The sequence below is a fragment of the Grampus griseus genome (genome assembly GCF_964374135.1).
Source record: "Grampus griseus genome assembly, chromosome: 3".
NCBI lineage: Eukaryota > Metazoa > Chordata > Mammalia > Artiodactyla > Delphinidae > Grampus > Grampus griseus.
In genome coordinates, this window is record NC_139019.1 from 74,869,686 (window position 1) to 74,891,495 (window position 21,810).

Below are 21,810 nucleotides of genomic sequence, written 5' to 3' on the forward strand. Positions count from 1 at the left end.
CCGACCAACAAGCAGAGAGAAAGAAGCCCTTGGCCAGAGCCAGCAGATGGGGATGGATCCTGTAACTACAATTTCTCTGGGTCTGAGGGAATAAGAGAAAAAAAGGCAATACAGTGAGTGTCTTAAAGTTAAGTGTTTTCAACTTTAAAGGTCTTTTACTCTGAAATTATGACTTTAAAATTAAAATTAAAACTTTAGGTTTTTGTGGTTGTAAATTGCCTTCTTCGTGAAATCCAAAAGTTTGGGAGCTGTTAGTATAAACTAGAAGTGCCTATAGGCCAAAACAGTGCTGAGTGACTATTTAAACCAAGGTTGACAACATTTCAGTGTAGATATGAAATGAATCAAAACATTTTATAAAAACTTTACAACTTAATATATTATGTTTAAAGAGAAAAGTAGGTACTAGGTATTCCTGTGCAAGATATTTGGAAGTATTTGGAGGTGCATGTTGCCCTGGTTGAGCGTAGATTTTTATTCATTTTTATGAGTTATAAATCATCAGTGTCTAGAGGTTGATGCTTAATATGGAAGGCATTGTGTCCTCCTCAGACAAGAACAACTACTACTTATCAGGTTGTGTTTCCAGGACTGACGCTCAGAACTGAATGGTGATGGCTAAGGGTTCATGACTATCATGTAGAACCATACATCTGGCTTGGCTGGAGACTTTCAGAGGCCAGGGGTATGTCAGGAAATGACATTCACCCACTCACCCATTATTTTTTTTAATAAAAACTATATATTTAAGTACAACATGATGATTTAATATACATATACATAGTGAAATAACTACAGTCAAGCCAATTAACATGTTCTCCTTTACATAGCTAGCATTTTTCAGTGTGTGTGGTGAAAGAGCCTGAAATCCATTCTCTTAGCAAATTTCCAGTATTCAAAACAGTATTATTAAATATAGTCATCAGGCTGTACATTAGGTCTCTATACTTGTGCATTCTATACCACTGCAATCTTTGACCAACATCTCCCTGTTTCCCCACCTTCCTGACACTGGTAACCACGATCCTACTCTCTGCTTCTGTGTACTCGACTTTCTAAGATTCCATATATAAGTGATATCGTGTAGTATTTTTCCTTCTGTGTCTAGCTTATTTCACTTAGCATAATGTCCTTCTTAGGTTAAGTGGGTTCATCCTTGTTCACTCAGACTTTACAGGCCTGGAGCCTGAGGTAAGAAGTTCCTTTCAGGAGCTGCCTTTGGTTACTTTCTACCTCTTCTCATGAGGCTGGCTTAGTATGTATGCTTGGTCTTTTGGTTGGGAGTATATTTCGCTTGGAATCATTGCCATAGTAGCCCTCTTTGACCTTCTTTCTTTAAAAGAAATTGTTATTTTAAAGTTATACAATTAATACAAGAATACAGTACTTAACCTTCTTTCACTGTGCTACTTTTAAAAAATCAGCTTTCTATAGTAAATGAATACTTAACATCAGCAACTTTACCATATTAATTTAAACATGTTTGTAAAACAACAAACAACTTTACTAATTTGTAGTACAACAAGAATGACTAGGCAATTTGTACCGTTATCTTACTTCCACATTTTAAAGCAGTGTTTGGTGAAATAATGGAGCCAATCTGGTGAAATAATGGAGCCAATCATCAAGAGGCCAAAAGCACTGAGGCTTCATCTACAACCAGACTGGTGTTTTTATGGATAACGTGCCAGTTCAGCTGAGGTGTTTTTCTTGGCGGGGATATCTGCAAGCTCTCTCAGTTTTTGAGCTGACTTTAAATGGAGCTGGAGTCAGCGAGGTGGTAGGGCAGTGGGCGGTGGAGGGCACAAAGGTTGCCCTGCCACGGCTTCTCCCAACACCTGTGCTCAAGACAACTGCCCTTTCTAATTGCTGAATCCAGGCTTGCTTGCTCTTCAGTATTTCACAGAGTCTTGCAGAGTGCACAGGGACTGAGAAGGAGAAAGAAGAGGGGACGCTGTTTCATCCTGAGTGTTGGGAGATCCTGGACTCTAACCTTGCTAAACCACACTGAATTCTCCACTAGGGGATCACACATTTAGGTGAGTTCCTGCAAGGATATCTGAAAGATATCCCTTTTTTTGCTCTTGTTTCAGTGGAGAGCTCTGAGCAGGAATGATTTCAAAGCCCCATCAACAATGATCTAATCATTTTTATCTCTGGGATCTTATAGTGTTTTCTACAATAATACAGTTGATTTCTTTATGTAGTACCATTTGGTTTTCAAGGGGTTTTCCTCTTGGTTATCACCTTTGATTCTCACAATAATTCATGAAATAGATGAAATCGGAATTATTATGTCTAGTTCACAATTATGAAACAGGCCCAGAAACGCAGAGTGGCTTTCTAAAGACAGTAAGCCTTGGCAGAGTACCTGGTAGACCCAGGTAGTTCACGCTAGCTCCTTAATTACTGTTTTACCTAGTGAGTGACTAAGCCAGCATCATTATCAATACTCGTTCTCCTAACTCCTTGTTCTGAATTACTTCTCTTTCGTAAGATATTTTGAATATGCAAATCATTCATGAAACAAAAGGAGAACAGTGTTCATCTATCTTACATTATTTGGGGTGAAAAGGTAACAATAATAATAGCTGTGATTTACTGAACTTCTTTAAAGTGCCAACAACTGTGCTGTTTCCTTACATGCATTTTTTCCCAGCCATGTTTACAAGATAGGTATTATATTTTATAGATGAGAAAATTGAATCTCAAAGATATTAAGAAACTTGCCCAGGACTACACAGCTAGGTAAATGATTGACCTGGGGTTTGAATTTTGGTACGTCATAACACAAAACTCTTCACGCTTCTTTATGCCTAAGCCATAATCAAGGGAATTGAAAGAACTAGGTCATTTATCAAATTTTATAAAATTTTCAAAAATTTTATAAAAGCTATGTCTGCAAAAAAATTATTGACAGCTTTGACAAAATTAAGATAAATTCAATTACTGCCTATTTCAGTCAGATGAAAAAATGCACAGATTAATATATGCTGATTTTTAGGGGATGCCTAATCCAATCTTAGAAATACTTAAAAAGTAAATCTAAATAAATTCTGTTATATTTGTCACCTGGAATGAGACATGAAGAACTCGCAATCAAAAAACATGATAAACAGGGATGCTTCTTGTTTGGGATAAGCCCTAAATTCTATATTGGCTGTGTGTGGGGAAAAAAGGTACCAACAGATCATTTATAAACCTTACTAGTTATATAATACTGGGAGCTGTTTATGTATCCATTTGGACCGATAAACTGCATAAGAAAGTATAGTCATAAAATACACAAAATTTCTCTTGGAAGAATTTAGGTCCTTGGTAATGAAAATTAAGGATGTAGCTAAATTGTGAAAGGAGAAAGGAGAAAAGCAATGTGGTCAGAAAACACCTGGGTGTTAGAATAGATTAAAAAAAACCCACCTTTATATGTTCATTATGAGGAGTAAAAATATTTTAGACTTCTGCATGATGAAAATACTTTTTCTAATGGAGAATAACAACAGTGAAAACAGATTGGTGATATGATAACACCACTAGGGGATTATATAGCCTAGTCTTTCTGTTTATTCAAAACTCTTTTCAAACATTAACTCTCTGGTCCTTATGGTGCACCATGAGGACTGGCAGAAGTTACTGTACCTATGGTGAGAGGTCAGCTGAATAAATAGCTGGGTATTCTATTAAAAAAAAAAAATACTGGAAGAAAATCAGGAAGGTCAACCAGCTCATTCATATATATAAATGTAAGTATTGATTTGATTAAACAATTGCTAAAGCATGGCGTGGCTAATGTCAATTGCTTATAATATCAGGAAGGTGAATATAAGTAAAAAAGAAATTTCAGCTATATATCTGTAATAGGAATCAAGGAAATAATGAGCTGAAAGTTGTTTGAAAAATGGGAGCATGTTCAATGAGTCCTTGTAAATTCTCAGGTTCACAAGCCCTTAGGAAGCGTGAAAAAGCTTTCTTAGCCTGAGGCTGGACCATGACCAGCCCCTGGGTTTCTCCTAGCTCAAGGGTCTGCAAAACACTATTTCAGCTTTTCACTTCTTCTCCCCCTACTGGCAGCAGTGAGCCATCCATTTAAGAGGGGCACATATCGACCACTTCTGAAGAAAAGAATGAGACAATGTATATTGGGCTTGTTTCTTGTAATTAAGCAGTACCAATGCTAAATACCAAAATTAAAAAGCAGGGAATAATAACCTCCTAACAGATCATGACCTTATTCAGCCAAAGTTCCTACTATATACTGTATGCATACATATATTCTATAGAAAGCCAAAAAAAAAAAAGAAAGAAAAAGAAAAAGGGGATATTCTATAGAAAGCCAAAAAAAGAAAAAAGAAAAAGAAAAATGGGAGGAGGGCTTTCAAAAAAGTAGTCTTTCTTCAGAAGGGTTTCCTATTATTATTTCAACCATGTCTAGTTTTCTCTATTCCCTCTTTCTGCCTCCAGAAAGGGAATTTGGCGGTGGGAGGTGATATAAGTTAGTGGGGCTGCTCAAGATATAAAGGCTCACACTCATTCATCTCAGCACAGAAAAAAATCATCTCACCTCTCTCATCCATTCTCGAATCGTTTTGCCAGCTTCTTGATGCCACACATTGTGAACAGAGTCTGTCAGCGCCACAGCAGTCACCTTACTTTTCACATCTGCTTCTCGTTGAATCATCTGTTTTTAAAAAGGAAAATAAAATATTGGCCACAATTTTTTTCCCTACTGGGTGCAATCTGCTTAGTCATAGATAACAGTAATATATTAAAAATGAAAAAGCAATATGCATCTCTTGTTCAAATTTACTCTTTTCTACACTGAACACATGCCTTATTCTTGTACAGAGGTGTGAAAAGACCTAATATTTTCTTTGCAAAAGACAATACCACTTAAGTCTTAGAACTGTGCAGCTCTATTATTTTCCACGTGGTTTGACAATTCAAGGATTAAAGGCATCACAGGGGGAAAAAAGAGGAATCCCTGAGGGCTTTTTTTATAAGTTTCTTCCACCATGTCCTATTTCAGTGCTTCAGGGAGTTGTACCAGGGGTTCACTGTTAGCTACTTAGGACTAACTTCTGCTAATTTTTAGTAGACGGCACATCAGTAAAGAAAGATGTCTTTGACTTTTCCAATTTAACTAGCCTGCTCTTCACCAAGGCCTTGTAATTCCTTGGTGTTTTAAATGACCACAAAGATCTTTCTCTTCCAAGATTATCAATGTCATTTTGCTTTCTTTTAGGCTGAAAAATGATTACATTTTAACTTGTTTCTATAGAATGTTATTTCTATAAAATTAAATTGTTCTAAAACTTAAAAAAAGAGCCACTTGGCTTGAAGAAATGGAAGAATTCATCAGTGGTCTGCAAAATAAAGAAACTGAGAAATAGTAGTTCTAGATTAAAAGAATCATAAACATTCTAACTCTACTAACACTAGTAACTGATTTGACACAACAAATATAAGAAAGCTTAATAAAAAATTTAGTTTCAATACAGTATCTAGTAGCCTTGAATTTTATAGCCATGCCTTCACTCTTTCTTTGCATCAAATGTCTTTTCTCCCTCTAAAAAAGAGCAATTTCTCTATCATTTACTATTAATTTATTGTCTATCAAAAATACATTACTGCATTAAAAAAAAGGGAGAATTTTGAATGGTGATGAAAGCTCACACAGAAAACAATGCAAGCCACACTTCTGATACCAAATGATGCCTGTTGGCATTCTGAATTAAAAATGTCTCTCTCCTAAATTTCTTTAAACCCTGCATATGCACATCCCCTTTCACTAAACAGTACCTAATGGGAATCTAATTCACTGTTAATGCTGCCTCAGCAGCATTCCTGCACCTTAAATCTTTGTGCCTTGTGGTTTCTGCTCATGTAATGTGCAAATCTTAAAATCAATGTTGGTTATGAACACCATAATATTAATGCAAAAATTCACCTGGCAGTACCAATAATATTTTTAAAAGCATAAAATAATACTCTAATTCAATACTTCACATTCATTATTAGGCAGTTTACTACCTGCTTCTAGATTTTATTTTAAAAATAGATTCTCATTGGATTACGATGGCACTAGAATATAGAAATTTAAACTGACATTGGATAATAAACCCCCAAATTCCACAACAGTGAATCCACCTGGCTCATGAAGAACTTATATGTCCTTATTCTCATTTTCTAAACAGGAACACTTAGAGATCTAGGAAGATTGTTGTTGAAGTTACTAAATAAGAACACCACACTCTTCTAGTAGTCTAAGAATATGTCTGCATTTATAAATATTTGTGCTGAATTTTGTTTTGGTTATTGTTGACACATGCTGACTTAAATTTAAGGTGGTAGTGTCTGAAGGTACTAGATATTGAGGACCATTTGTGAAATGATATAAAATTAAGAGTTGAAAAGGCTGAGGATTTAGTGCAAAAGTAGAAAATCTGGGGATTAAAATTCTACAAACCTGGAAAAATATACAGTTGATAGACTGACTACCAGAGCGAAAAAACTTTGGTCTGTTTGTTCATCTGGCTGACATTTCACACAATGGATGGTGATGATCTGTAACTGTTCTTCACATCACATCAAAACACATTAATCATCCAGCATGATACTCCCTTACATTGTTATGGTTCTTTACAGTTTAAAGAGCACTTCTTTCCATATTATATTACTAGAGGAGGGGAATGGTCAAATTCCAGAGGATCTCAATCAAGAGCTGTTTACAAATGAACCCAGTAACAAAAAATTTCAAATATTTGACTGTTTAGGATTAGTAGAATTTTAAATCTGTGAAAATCTTAACATTTTAGTTTTTCAGACTATTTTCCTCTTTGGCCATGCTGCAACTGGTAGTACTGGAACTACTTGCAAGTGCCATTTCCGTCCAAAGCCTCTGCTTCTTGCATCTGTTGGTGTGGTTCCTAGCTCCCATTCTCTCCCTTACTGCTTCCACTACGAATGAGCAGTGACGAAAAATGCTGGAGAATGGCAGTGGGGGGGTAGACTGAACACAGGAATCAAGACTGTTTAAGAGACAGACCTTAGATGGAACACAACTAAAGCAAGGAATGGGTGGAGGCACAGCTGGGCAGGAAAACAACTTCTTTAAAAGTCCACAGTAGAAGACCATGATAGTCTGGAAAACCCAGAAATCTGAAAGGAAAGAAGCCATATGACCGAAGTCCTACTATATGTCAATCTAAGGTGGAGATGTGGTTTTTATTAGGATCCATGGATATGAACACCTTTGAAATTCTTTGCAAAATTCTGTCTGTATGTGATATGAATATTTTTCTGGGAGAGGATGCTTAGCTTTCATTAGATTCTTAGAGGGATCTTAATTTCTAAAAATGGTAAGAGTTTGTGATCTCAATACCAATCTTTCAGAAAAGAAAGATGGCATTTTTTTTTTGTTAAAATGTCTTCAGTATGGCAGTATGGTATTGAGTTGAATGAAAGCGAAAAAAAAATTGATAACCCAGACATCAACATCCTAAAGTTTCATGGCTTACTTAATGTATGGTAAAATTAAAATACTGTTTGCTTTTCTTTGTGTATCTAATATTTGTTTCTATCTGAGTAGCACTTCATACATTTCAAAATGAATACATAGTCAATCTCACTTCACTCTGAAATAATACTGAAGTGTATATAAACCTTGTATCATTTTCCCCATTTCAGAGGAGGAAACTGAAGCTTTGAAACTGGTTAAAGGCCACACAGATATGACTCTATATCTGTGGCCATGTAAAGTGACACAGCTCTGACTTGACCGTGACTTTATGTCTTGTGTTCTTTCATTTGTATCACATGGGGTCTATTTCTCAGTAATATACTATTACATTCTTATATAAATAAACTCATTTGATTAATTCCATTTTCATATATACAATATTTCATTGACTTGGACATTTAAAAGAATGGTTTAAAAAAATCCAAATCCAAATCAGTAAAGAATGTTGAAATCCTGAAAATCATGCTAAGAGAAATCAGCCATGAGCAAAATCATACTATCAACAGCATTAAAAATTATTACTATAGTTCTACAATAAATGATGTATAGGATAACAGGGAAAGTTAAATATTTATATAAATCATATTGATGATTTGAGAATTAATACAAATATTTGATGCTGTCACCTGATATTTTTCTTTCCCCTTCCTAATTCTGTTCATCTATTCCATTTTTGTTATAATGTCTTTTCACCTTAGCTTATACACAATTAATCTGCTCTTTCCTTCATTGTACTGCCTGCTCCCAGTCTGACAAAATTAAGCCAATAAATATCAAGTACTTTGAACAGTAAAAACATATACCGTCTGTATGCAGGCTCATCTTATTATTAAAATTTTTGATGGGGTTGAAATTGAGAGAAAAAATACCTATTATTTTTTTTCTTCCAGAGTGAGAGTAAGATTTTAAACATTAAGTAACTATAACAAGATAAGACAGCTTATCTGAGTGTAAGAGTATTTGGCAAGATGGAGACCAGAGGACCAGAAGGGCGGAATGAGAGGGCCAGTCAGTGGCAGCTACCTTTGCTCCCCTCCATGGATATGGCCCTTCCACAGGGCTGCTACCATCTCTCCCCAGAAATCAGGTAGGACTTTTCTGTCCACCTAACCTCCCTCACCATGCTTTCTCCAATGCCCTCAAATGATGTATCTGCTTACTATCTTCATAAGTACCTGGCCCAATTCAAATACTTCATGTCACCCCAAAAGTTCCTTAATTCCCTTTTTGTACCTACAAACTGTTTAACTTTTCTGTGGGTTTCATTTCTTCTAGAACTCTACCGTGAGGTACTATTAGCAAAGGAAAACATAAAGACTCTTTTATTTCCACCAAATCAAATGAAAAAATTGCTGTCCATTTGTCTTAGCTTAGAAGATAAGCTTTTGAAGGCAGGGAAATGTTGATGTTATAGGGATGCTCTACCATGAAATCTGTGGGGGTAGGTTCGTGTCTCTACTCCAGGGCCTTGGATTCTGGAAATTACAAATCCAACCTAATACTAGATTCAATACTCCCAACCTGAAAAAGAAGTGAACCCTGAACTGGGTTGTCTTCACCCTAACCTAAAAGAAGAAACAGATAATTTTATTTTCCCATATTTGTGACCCAGCAGCCACAGCATTCAGAATAAATATGTCTTATATCTTAAAGTCCGAGGGGACCTCCCGAAAGAGCCAGTGTGGCTTAGGGGTAGGGATGTATATATGTGCATGTAGATCCATATTTATATTTGCATATATATTTTAAACATGTTTTTGAGGGAAATATTTTAAAAGTCTTTCATCAGCAAAAGCCATTACTTCCTTTTTAAATTCTGACATGTGTTACACATATGTATTGTGAGGGTTACAGCATGTGAATCACTTGTACAGGAAAGAATATTCTCAAAGAAAATCAAATAACCCATGTTTCCTTCAGACGAAGATCTGACACTACTGTACGTTTATAAATTTGAAGATCATTACTACTGTATGAGCATGAATGAATCCTTAGTCTGGTTAATAGCACGGTTGAGATTTGAGATGTCTTTAAAAAAATACATATGAATATAAATAGATTAGCTCCCTCTAGAGCTTCTCAAGTTAAGATTTCAGATTAAGTTGTTCCAAAGTTTGGAAAGTATGAAAAGCCTTTTCACATTTTCGTTATGCAGATTATAATTACACTCAGTGCTTCTACTTGAGTGAAGTCTTTATGTGGTTCGACAAACTCTGGTATTTTACCACAAGCCTCTCCCATCATTTTACAGTTCTCCCTGTATGTTCCCTAGCGAGTGGTGCACTGTCCTCTGGGCTATCAGGCCTACCGTGTTAAAAATGTGCCCTGGGCCAAGATGACTAATCAGCTGCCAGTGGGTTTGGTAGAGTCTTTTCTGTTAACGTCTTCCTGAAGATTCTTTTGTACAAGTCTATCCCAATAGCATACCACCCACAGAACAAATACCTTTGCTGCAACATTAAAACTTTGGTTCTGTTACTCAAGGCTCTTGAAGCACCTCTAGTGATTATAATGAAATACGTATACACTTTGGTAGATGAAATAGGAAGACTAAACTGCCCAGCCGGAAATTCAGACAAGTACGACACTCAGCTCTCACATGTTACAGTTCACACTTCTCATCTGCATTCACTTTTTTTTTTTTTCCTCCTTCAAAAGTAGAAGCTTTCAAGTAAGCAGTCTTCATAAGGAGTGCAGTGGTTAGATTCAAGGACCTTGGAGTCAGATTCCCTGGGTTCAAATCCCTGCTCTGCCACTTCTGGTAGTAACACCTTGAGTTAATTATTTCAACTTTTTCAGTGTCTCTATTTCATCACATGTAAAAGGGAGATAATAAATAAACTAAGTCATAGAGTTATTGTGAGATGACATGAACTAAACATAAAGCAACTTGCAGAGCACCTGACACACGGTACACAATTATAGTAGAGGATCCCATAAAAACATATAATGTAAACTACGCCTTATGTGTAAACTAGTGCATTCTCCTTTCTCAATGTAGAAGGTAACAGAAGCTTAATTTAGAATGCATTTAATGACAATGTTATTTTTTAAAGGGTCATATATCCATAAAGGAAAAAAAATTTATGAAGGGCTGCTTTTTCCTTAGAGTATGTGGTTCAATAATTCTAAAATCACCTGTCTGAGGAGTAGAAAGAGCTGATTATTGCGTCTGTTTAAAGTCCTGTAATCAGAATACTAGACCAGTAATAGCACCATGCTAAAACAATTGTTGAAGCTGTACTGTGGCAACCTCACTTTCTGGGCACCAGCAAACCCTTTCAGAATTACTGGGCTGGCTACAAAGCACGTAGCCATGGCTCAGCAGTGCCAAGCTGGCAGAGAGAGAGTCTCTTTACCGCTGTTTTTTGCATAAAAGGGAGTGTAGCTGACTATATTTTTAAAAAGGTAATCACAGAGATATGAAGTATGTCCAGAGGAAGGCAGTATAGTGTTGTAGTTAAAACACACATAGGCTTTGGAATAAGATGTCCGTAACATTTTTATTTTTGGTTAATCATTATAAGAATACAAAAATGGGAATAATAACAAATATATTATTAATCAAAACTAATTATAAGAATAACAAAAGTGGGAGTCACTCCATAGGGTGGCTGAAGGATAAATAAGGCATGTAAGCAATCAATACTGTCAGCTACTATTATTACTACCTTGACATTCATTTTTAATTTCTAAAATGTATCCGTCCTTTTAGATATGGTTATCTATGTACTCTTCAGTGACATCAACATTTGTGCTGATAGGGTAGCAGTTAAGAAGTGTCATACAGTTACTACACCCACCTCCACCCCAACTTTCTCCATTATGTAAAGTGATTCGGGCTTGCTTAAATGTTTTCAAAGGAAAGAATTAGGTATAAATAGGATAATCACACATTTCAGATAGTCCAAGACAGTCCTGGTTTACGCCTGTTGACCTGTGATAGTTATTAATAATGTCCCCTTTCACAGTTAAAAGTGTTTTGGTTTGGATAGTAAATTATATGGTCTCTGAATGTATAATACAGAAGTTAAATGTCACTCTAGCAAATGAGTAAATCTTTGTGCTCAATGCTTAGCAATTTAAGGATATACCTAAACCTAGAGAGTTGTCACTAAAAAAGTAACCATATAGAAAAACATACAAGAAATATTTCCCAAAGTTCCTAAGTTCCAAACTTAAGGGCAAGCCTCAGCACTGTGCGGCCCCTCACAGATGGACATGCAGCCTCACACCCTGGGTAGGTAAACATGGCCAGCTGGAGCTCCACTGTAACAACAGGATAAGACAACATTCTCTTTTCCTGTGCTTTGAAGCCCTAGCTTCAATCCTTACAACCTTTGTCTAATTTCAGGAAGGAAAAGGCTCTCTACAGGCAAGAACCCCAAGGGATAGGGTATGTAAACTGAAACTTCTTGGGTCACATGCATTTATGAAGATAAGTCTCCAGCCACCAGTTAGGGAATGGCAAGTTATGATTTATTATTGCAGGCGGCCAGAAGAGAGCAGTAATAACTTCCTTTTCCTTTCCTGCCTAGACCATGCTGCCACGTGCAGACTCCTTCAACAACAAAAAAGCATGTGGAAGGTAGGTTGAAAAGAAAAAGAAAAAACAAAACAAAACAAAACAAAACAAATATTAAGTGACTGACAATCTGGGAGTTGAGAAAGAAGACCAGTGCCTTACAAAAACACATGATGTGAGAAAAAAAGCCACAGTAAGAGAAACTTACTTTATTACTCCAGAAAACAGCAAGTTAATTATAAGAAAAAAAAAAATAAAAGAGGTCACAGATTAAAAAGCCAGTGTAAGACTTCATCAAGGTGACTTATTTGATTAAAATGTTTTATTATGTAATGTTAGAAGACTGACCATAAGTTGGCAAGATATTATAAAACACAGATTTGAAAACTGCAATGAACATATATGAAGTGGATATATCATAAAAGTATAAGTAAGGACTAAAAACACTGCCAGTCCAAAACACTAAGGCAGGCTTAGCAAAGGAGATGTTTAAATGATGACAATACACGGTCTTAGAAGGAAAAATGAGAAAACTTTTTAAAACCTTATAAATGTACTACATACCAAGAAATGTTTCTGATGCAAATAGGTAGTAAGCATGTTCACGATACTAAGTTGAAAAATCACTTATGAGCCTTTGGTAATTGGTATATACTATAAATACTTTGGTATATTATAGGTTTGGCAGGGGCAGGCATACACATTCAGCTGGGAGAATGTTAATATACTTAAGTTTGAAAGCATAGCAGTTTCTTTAGGTCTGGGAAAAAGAAAGATAAAGGGATACAATTTCCTGCCACAAAGATACATAGTAGATAACTGAGTACAGGAGATCATGTTATTTAACAAATTTCTCTTAAAAGCCTTTACCTTAGGTGTGAGGTGATGGATATGTTGATTGGCTTGGCTGTGGTTGAATATTTCACAATGTATACAGATACTAGGGTCATCAGGTTGTACACCTTAAATATACACAAAATTTAATTGTCAATTATACCTCGCTAAACCTGGGGAAAAAACCTCTACATTGAATTTCCACATAGATGTTGGTGCATCTGAAATTTCATTAAAGTTTTCAAAGTTATTCTACAAATTTAACAATATTTTTATAAAAAATTCAGGTTCCAATTATCAGTATTGTTTTCAACATATTTTAAAGGCTGCATATTCTGTTACTTGGCATAAACAGGGGGAGTGATATTCTAATTTATCAACTGTTCTAGGTAATACATTATTACCATTAGGTTGATTTTTGACCTTTGGGAAGAACTCATAATTCAGGAAGGAAGCCAGGTTCAGATAAATTCTGTAGAGACCCTTAATATTCTGAGTATTTATATATAGACTATCTCTTTAGATAGAACAATTTCTTTTAAAATAGATTGGTAGTTGAGGGATTATGGATCTGTTTTATAGATCAGGAAAGTGATGCTTAGAGAAAGTGACTTGCCCATATTCACACACTTAGTATGTGGCTCAGCTAAACCCATTAATTCTAAATCCCGTGTCTTTATACCATGGCTATCTGTATATAATACCCTACATTTAACCAGCTGAAATACTTATTATACTGGTAATGATTTGTTCACTATCTTTCTTCCCCACTGAAATGCAGGCTCCCAGAGGGGAGGATCATATTTGCTGGGTCAACACCACATCTCTTTCCCTACACAGTGACTGGCACATAGTAGGTGCTCAAAAATTATTTGTGGAATGAATGGAGGCGCTATTTACAAAATGGAATAGATCAGGGAAAGTGATGGTTAGGAAGTTACAGCAACGTCTGGTTTGGCATATTTAGAAACAGACCATAGGTTGGGTTCCCCAGGGAACAGACTCTGAGACGGAATTTAGCATGCAGGATGTTACAAAGGAGTGCCCTTAGGATCAACATCCGAGGAAGGGAGGGGAACAAAGCAAGAATGGGCAGAGAGAAGTCAACGTAAGATGCAGGTCCCAGACAACCTTGCATAACCCCAGGGGAGCTCTGGACCTAGAATGACCCTTCAGAGTCATCCCAAGTTGGGCCCAGATGGCTCTGCCCTTAATCTCCCACGCTGTTCTGTCTTTGAATATGGATCCCCACAGCAGCCAAGGAAATCCCTCAAGAGGCAGACAGCTGAAGGCTGTCTGCTGAAAGCACTCCCAGGACTTGCGGCAACAACTCCTTTATTGAAGGAGCTACTAAGCAGTATGTCACAATGGCCACCACAGGCCAGAATTAAAATTAAGCATTAGCCTTGTCCATTCAAATCTAAATTATCCTTCCAATATGTCTAGTACTCTATTGTCATATTTGTGTACTCAAGCTTACATGATGATTTAACTGATAGCTATGAGACCAAGTACATTTATCTTACATTTTAGGTCTCACATTCTGATGTTGTATTATCTATCTCATCAAATTTTGCAATATGCCCTAACTAAAGATTATAAAGGGAAAAACACACAATTAAAAGACACAGAAGCATTGAAAATTGAAAACCATAGAGAAATCAAAATCACAAATTGCAAAAGTTTTCCTATAAATCTACTGGGAAATAATTTGATTTTCTGAATTTCTAATGATTGTATATGTCAGATAAAGCAAGGTATACTTGTGATTTCAAACCTGAATGGAGTTACAAAATAACTCCAAACTTCAAATAAAAAATGCAATCATCACTACTTAATGTCTGCTATGATAAACTCACACCTGGTAGTAATGGGAGGGAAAAAGGCAAGGTGAGCATGGGCAGAAGGATTTCACCATAAAAGTAGCTATGTTAGCTTTTCAGATCTCAGCCTTTATTTTCTATAATAAAAGGAAAATAAGCAATGAGTTATATAAATTTTGGGACTAAAGACATTTGTGATTTTGATTCTTTTCCAGATCTCACTTACACTATACCCTCAGACATTTCTGAGTTTTTGTCTCTAGAAATTCAGGTTAATCTTCATTTGATCATATTTCTTCAAATGTAGTCTCAGGTTTATGTAGAAATGGTGTGGCACTGGTCTTATTTGCATATGTTGGGGGAGGCTTACTTTTAGATTCTAGTGTAGGCATTGACCCATTGACATAGTAAAGTAAGACCACCAAAATGTTTTTGAAAGAGAATGTGTTAATCAACTGTGGGTTATTAGACATTCCGCTGAGACACTGAAGAGACAGAAAAGAAAGAGCAGGCCACTGATGGAAAGGCTATGACCAAGGAGGAATTTCAGGGTGAATGGACTGCTCCAGCTCCCAACCCTCCTGCTACTCCACCTAAGCTCACGTCTGAAGGTGCAGGTGCCCTCTGTGCCTACCCAGCAGTTCCCTCCTGAAGAGGAGCCTCAGCCAGGCCACCATGGACACATCAGCAGTCCCCAAGCCCTGCCCACTGAATGGGTCTCTGAACTACAAGACAACAAGATTGATTCTGTAGGAAAGCACAGGCCTTGAGAAATCAGCTTTAACTTCAGGCTACAAGACAGTAGAAGCAAGAAGAACTACAATCCTGCAGCGTGTGGAATGGAAACTACATTCACAGAAAGGTAGACAAAACGAAAAGGCGGAGGACTATGTACCAGATGAAGGAACAAGATAAAACTCCAGAAAAACAATTAAATGAAGTGGAGCTAGGCAATGTTCCAGAAAAAGAATTCAGAATAATGATAGTGAAGATGATCCAGGACATTGGAAAAAGAATGCAGGCAAAGATCGAGAAGATGCAAGAAATGTTTAACAAAGACATAGAAGAATTAAAGAACAAACACCTAGAAGAATTAAAGAACAAACAAACAGAGATGAACAATACAATAACTGAAATGAAAAATACACTAGAAGGAATCAATTGCAGAATAACTGAGGCAGAAGAATGGATAAGTGACCTGGAAGACAGAATGGTGGAATTCACTGCCGCAGAACTGAATAAAGAAAAAAGAATGAAGAGAAATGAAGACAGCCTAAGAGACCTCTGGGACAACATTAAATGCACCAACATTCGCATTACAGGGGTCCAAAAGGAGGAGAGAGAGAGAAAGGATCCAGGAAAATATTTGAAGAGATTATAGTCAAAAACTTTCCTAACGTGGGAAAGGAAATAGTCAATCAAGTCCAGGAAGCACAGAGAGTCCCAGGCAGGATAAACCCAAGGAGAAACATGCCAAGACACATAGTAATCAAACTGACAAAAATTAAAGGCAAAGAGAAATTATTAAAAGCAACAAGGTAAAAATGACCAATAACATACAAGGGAACTCCCATAAGGTTAACAGCTGATTTCTTAGCAGAAACTCTGCAAGCCAGAAGGGAATGGCACGACATATTTAAAGTGATGAAAGGGAGGAACCTATAACCAAGATTACTGTACCCAGCAAGGATCTCATTCAGATTTGATGGAGAAATCAAAAGCTTTACAGACAAGCAAAAGCTAAGAGAATTCAGCACCACCAAACCAGCTCTACAACAAATGCTAAAGGAACTTCTCTAAGTGGGAAACACAAGAGAAGAAAAGGACCTACAAAAACAACCCAAAACAATTCAGAAAATGGTAATAGTAACATACATATCGATAATTAACTTAAATGTGAATGGATTAAATGCTCCAAGCAAAAGACACAGACTCGCTGAATGGGTACAAAAACAAGACCCATATATATGCTGTCTACAAGAGACCTACTTCAGACCTAGGGACACATACAGACTGAAAGTGAGGGGGTGGAAAAAGATATTCCATGCAAATGGAAATCAAAATAAAGCTGGAGTAGCAATACTCATATCAGATAAAATAGACTTTAAAATAAAGAATGTTACAAGGGACAAGAAAGGACACTACATAATGATCAAGGGATCAATCCAAGAAGAAGATATAACAATTATAAATATATATATATATACACCCGACATAGGAGTCCCTCAATACATAAGGCAAGTGTTAACGGCTATAAAAGACGAAATTGACAGTAACACAATAATCGTGGGGGACTTTAACACCTCACTCACACCAATGGACAGATCATCCAGACAGAAAATTAATGAGGAAACACAAGCTTTAAATGACACAATAGACCAGACAGATTTAATTGATATTTTTAGGACATTCCATCCGAAAACAGCAGACTACACTTTCTTCTCAAGTGCACACGGAACATTCTCCATGATAGATCACATCTTGGGTCACAAGTTAAGCCTTGGTAAATTTAAGAAAACTGAAGCCATATCAAGCATGTTTTGCAACCACAAGGCTATGAGATTAGAAATAAATTACAGGGAAAAATGTAAAAAACACAAACACATGGAGGCTAAACAATACATTACTAAATAACCAAGAGATCACTGTAGAAATCAAAGAGGAAATCAGAAAATACCTAGAGACAAATGAAAATGAAAACACAATGATCTAAAACTTATGGGATGCAGCAAAAGCAGTTCTAAGAGGGAAGTTTATAGCTATACGATCCTACCTCAAGAAACAAGAAAAATCTCAAATAAACAATCTAACCTTACACCTAAAGTAACTAGAGAAAGAAGAACAAACAAAACCCAAAGTTAGTAGAAGGAAAGAAATCATAAAGATCAGAGCAGAAATAAATGAAGTAGAAACAAAGAAAACAATAGCAAAGATCAATAAAGCTGAAAGCTGGTTCTTTGAGAAGATAAGCAAAATTGATAAACCTTTAGCCAGACTCATCAAGAAAAAGAGGGAGAAGACTCAAATCAATAAAAATAGAAATGAAAAAGGAGAAGTTACAAAAGACACCACAGAAATACAAAGCATCATAAGAGACTACTACAGGCAACTCTGTGCCAATAAAATGGACAACGTGGAAGAAATGGACAAATTCTTAGAAAGGTATAACGTGCCAAGACTGAACCAGGAAGAAATAGAAAATATGAACAGACCAATCACAAGTAATGAAATTGAAACTGTGATTAAAAATCTTCCAACAAACAAAAGTCCAGGACCAGATGGCTTCACAAGCAAATTCTACCAAACATTTAGAGAAGAGCTAACACCCATCTTTCTCAAATTCTTCCAAAAAATTTCAGAGGAAGGAAACTCCCAAACTCATTCTATGAGGCCACCATCACCCTGACAAAGATACTACAAAAAAACTACTAGATCCAATCAATGAATTTGGTAAAGTTGCAGGACACAAAATTAATGCACAGAAATCTCCTGAATTCCTATACACTAACAATGAAAGATCAGAAAGAGAAATTAAGGAAACAATCCCATTCACCATTGCAACAACAACAACAAAATATCTAGGAATAAACCTACCTATGGAGGTAAAAGACCTGTACTCAGAAAACTATAAGGAATCAGACTCCCTGACTTCAGACTATACTCCAAAGCCACAGTAATCAAGACAATATGATACTGGCACAAAAACAGAAATACAGATCAATGGAACAGGATAGAAAGCCCAGAGATAAATCCCGCACATATAGTCAACTAATCTATGACAAAGGAGGCAAGGATATACAGTGGAGAAAAGACAGTCTCTTTAATGAGTGGTGCTGGGAAAACTGGACAGCTACATGTAACAGAATGAAATTAGAACACTCCCTAACACCATACACAAAAATAATCTAAAAATGGATTAAAAACCTAAATGTAAGACCGGACACTATAAAACTCTTAGAGGAAAACAGAGGAAGAACACTCTTTGACATAAATCACAGCAAGATCTTTTTTTGACCCACCTCCTAGAGTTAGGCAAATAAAAACAAAAATAAACAAATGGGACCTAATGAAACTTAAAAGCTTTTGCACAGCAAAGGAAACTATAAACAAGAGGAAAAGACAACCCTCAGAATGGGAGAAAATATTTGCAAATGAATCAATGGACAAAGGATCAATCTTCAAAATATATAAACATTTCATGCAGCTCAATATTAAAAAAACAAACAACCCAATCCAAAAACGGGCAGAAAACCTAAATAGACATTTCTCCAAGGAAGACATACAGATGGCCAAGAAACACATGAAAAGCTGTTCAACATCACTAATTATTAGAGAAATGCAAATCAAAACTACAATGAGGTATCACCTCACACCAGTTAGAATGGGCATTATCAGAAAATCTACAAACAATAAATGCTGGAGAGAGTGTGGAGAAAAGGGAACCCTCTTGCACTGTTGGTGGGAATGTAAAGTGATACAGCCACTATGGAGAACAGTATGGAGGTTCCTTAAAAAACTACAAATAGAATTACCATATGACCCAGCAAACCCACTACTGGGCATATACCCAGAGAAAACCATAATGCAAAAAGATACATGCACCCCAATGTTCACTGCAGCACTATTTACAATAGCCATGTCATGGAAGCAACCTAAATGCCCATCAACAGACGAATGGATAAAGAAGATGTGGTACATATATATAATGGAATATTACTCAGCCATAAAAAGGAACTAAATTGGGTCATTTGTAGAGATGTGGATGGACCTAGAGACTGTCATACAGAGTGAAGTAAGTCACAAAGAGAAAAACTAATATCGAATATTAATGCATATATGTGGAATCTAGAAAAATGGTACAGATGAACCAGTTTTCAAGGCAGAAATAGAGACACAGATGTTAGAGAACAAACCTATGGACACCAAGGGGGGAAAGCAGGGGGTGGTGGTGGTGGTGTGATGAATTGGGAGATTGGGATTGACATGTATACACTAATATGTATAAAAGAGATAACTAATACGAACCTGCTGTATAAAAAATAAAAGCATCAGCTCTGATTTCACTACTGATACTACCAATAAAATAGATAACTAATGAGAGCCTACTGTATAGCACAGGGAACTCTACTCAATGCTCTGTGGTGACCTAAATGGGAAAGTAATCTAAAATAGAGGGGATGTATGTATACATATAGCTGATTCACTTTGCTGTACAGTAGAAACTAACACAACATTGTAAAGCAACTATACTCCAATAAAAATTTTAAAAATAATGATAAAATTTTAAAAATTGTGGGTGATTAGTTGCCAAACATTGGGAAGAAGTTGACACCAATTTTTAAACGGGAAAGTGACATCACTGTAATAAGTGTAAGTCATAGCCTTCCTACATTGTTTCAAAATAGTTGAACAAGGATCTCCAGGTGGCTATTCTATCTAGGAATTTATGCTAAATACCTGTAGCTTGTGTGCCTGCTTAAACAGTCAACTGAATACTGATGTGGAAGAAATTTCTATTCAACTAACTAGTTATAAAGGCTGTTTCAATGTACACTGTACTGACTAAAAAATGTAGGACAATCCTTTAACTTAGAATTTATGATTCTGACAATATGTTGGAGTAATTTTTCTTATGAAAGCACATCTCACATTTCTGAGATGATGAGTCTGTGGGAGTAAATGGTTTGAAATATGTTCAACCGAGATAGGACTTCTAAAGATTATATTTACTGCACAAAACCATATATACATTGCATGGAAGAAAACATGGGGTTGGAATGAAAGTAGCTATTTACCTCTATGACTATGGCTGTATATTCACAGGTAGAAAACATGTACAAATACTACATGTAGTAAAAGAGCACTTCTGAGTTCATGTACTAGGGAACCATAAACAACAGTCACTATGCTCTAAGCGTCCTCTATCAATATCCACCGTAATGGAAAATGCTAGAGTAGCACTTCAGATTACTAACAGGAAGAGGAGAACCCTGAAACCTATCATTCAGACGTCTGATGACAGCTCCAATGCAAGATGGCACTGAAAAATTTACACTGAGGAAGGGTTCATGTGTGAATGAAGGAGAATTATTCTCTGGGCTATTTTTTCAAATTCCATTTTCCTTCATGTGTCTGTTCATTAGCACTTCTTTCAAGGATATTCCACTGGTTGAGCCAATGATTTGGGGTCTATATTCCACTAACATTAAATAATGCCTTAGTTTCATGAGTATGAAATAATTCAAACAGTAAGAATCTAAAATAAATATACTTAGGCAGCACAGTACAGGATATTTAATAAGCATCAGTATTTATTATGGTAGGAAGCAGAATTTTTGTTACATCACACCTTTTGTTACATAGCCAAATTTAGCCAATATAAAGTCCTATAAAATGGCAAAGATATAAAAAAAGTCAGTAGTTCACTAATTAAAAAGTCAATTATATGTCACTGTTTCATATCAGGTTAATTACTTCATTTACATTTTTGGAATTTTAAAGTAGTGCATGAAAGGTGACAGATTGACAGCACTGCAGACTGAAATTCTTACGCTATTTTCCTGAGTGTTAATAATATAAAAGGCGATATACAAAACAGAATTACACATAGGTTTTATCTAATGAGGTTACAAATGAAATACACATGGTATGGAAATAGAAGAACAAGAGAGATGCTTTCAGAAAAACTACTGAAGAAGTAAGGTGAAAGGGAAATGGTCAAGTGGTAGATACTTTGATGTTGTTCTTCTAGGCATATATGTATGAAAGAATAGAGGTCAAACATCAACAAAACATCATTGTGTCTGAGGGGAAGAGAGTCAATGCCATTCAAAATAAGTTATAAGAAGAAACTTTGAGTGAAAGAAAAATGAAGTGACTCCTTGTGGGGAAGGTTACCATAATCAGGATTGTAATAAGGGGAGGGTGGGGAGGAGGTGATAGTATCACAGAGCACAAAAAAAGACAATGAACAGGAATGAGGAACAAATGTTGCATTTCCATAGTTCTGATCCTAACCCACTTCCACAAGAATGCAACTTGCTACTCCTTACTGTGGGTGTCATGATGAAATATACCATACTACTTTCTGTCACTAACTTGTCAGAAAA

General features: G+C 36.2%; 1 protein-coding gene across 3 annotated transcripts in view; it reads right to left on the minus strand.

Annotated features, from left to right (window-relative positions):
• The window catches only part of ARB2A (ARB2 cotranscriptional regulator A), a 419,560-nt gene that overhangs the window by 144,216 nt on the left and 253,534 nt on the right, over positions 1 to 21,810 (minus strand). For all 3 annotated transcript variants that reach the window (XM_082651759.1, XM_082651758.1, XM_082651757.1), the window contains one exon: positions 4,562 to 4,678. In XM_082651759.1, coding sequence (XP_082507885.1) covers positions 4,562 to 4,678 — 117 coding nt within the window. The remainder of the gene's footprint in view (positions 1 to 4,561; positions 4,679 to 21,810) is intronic.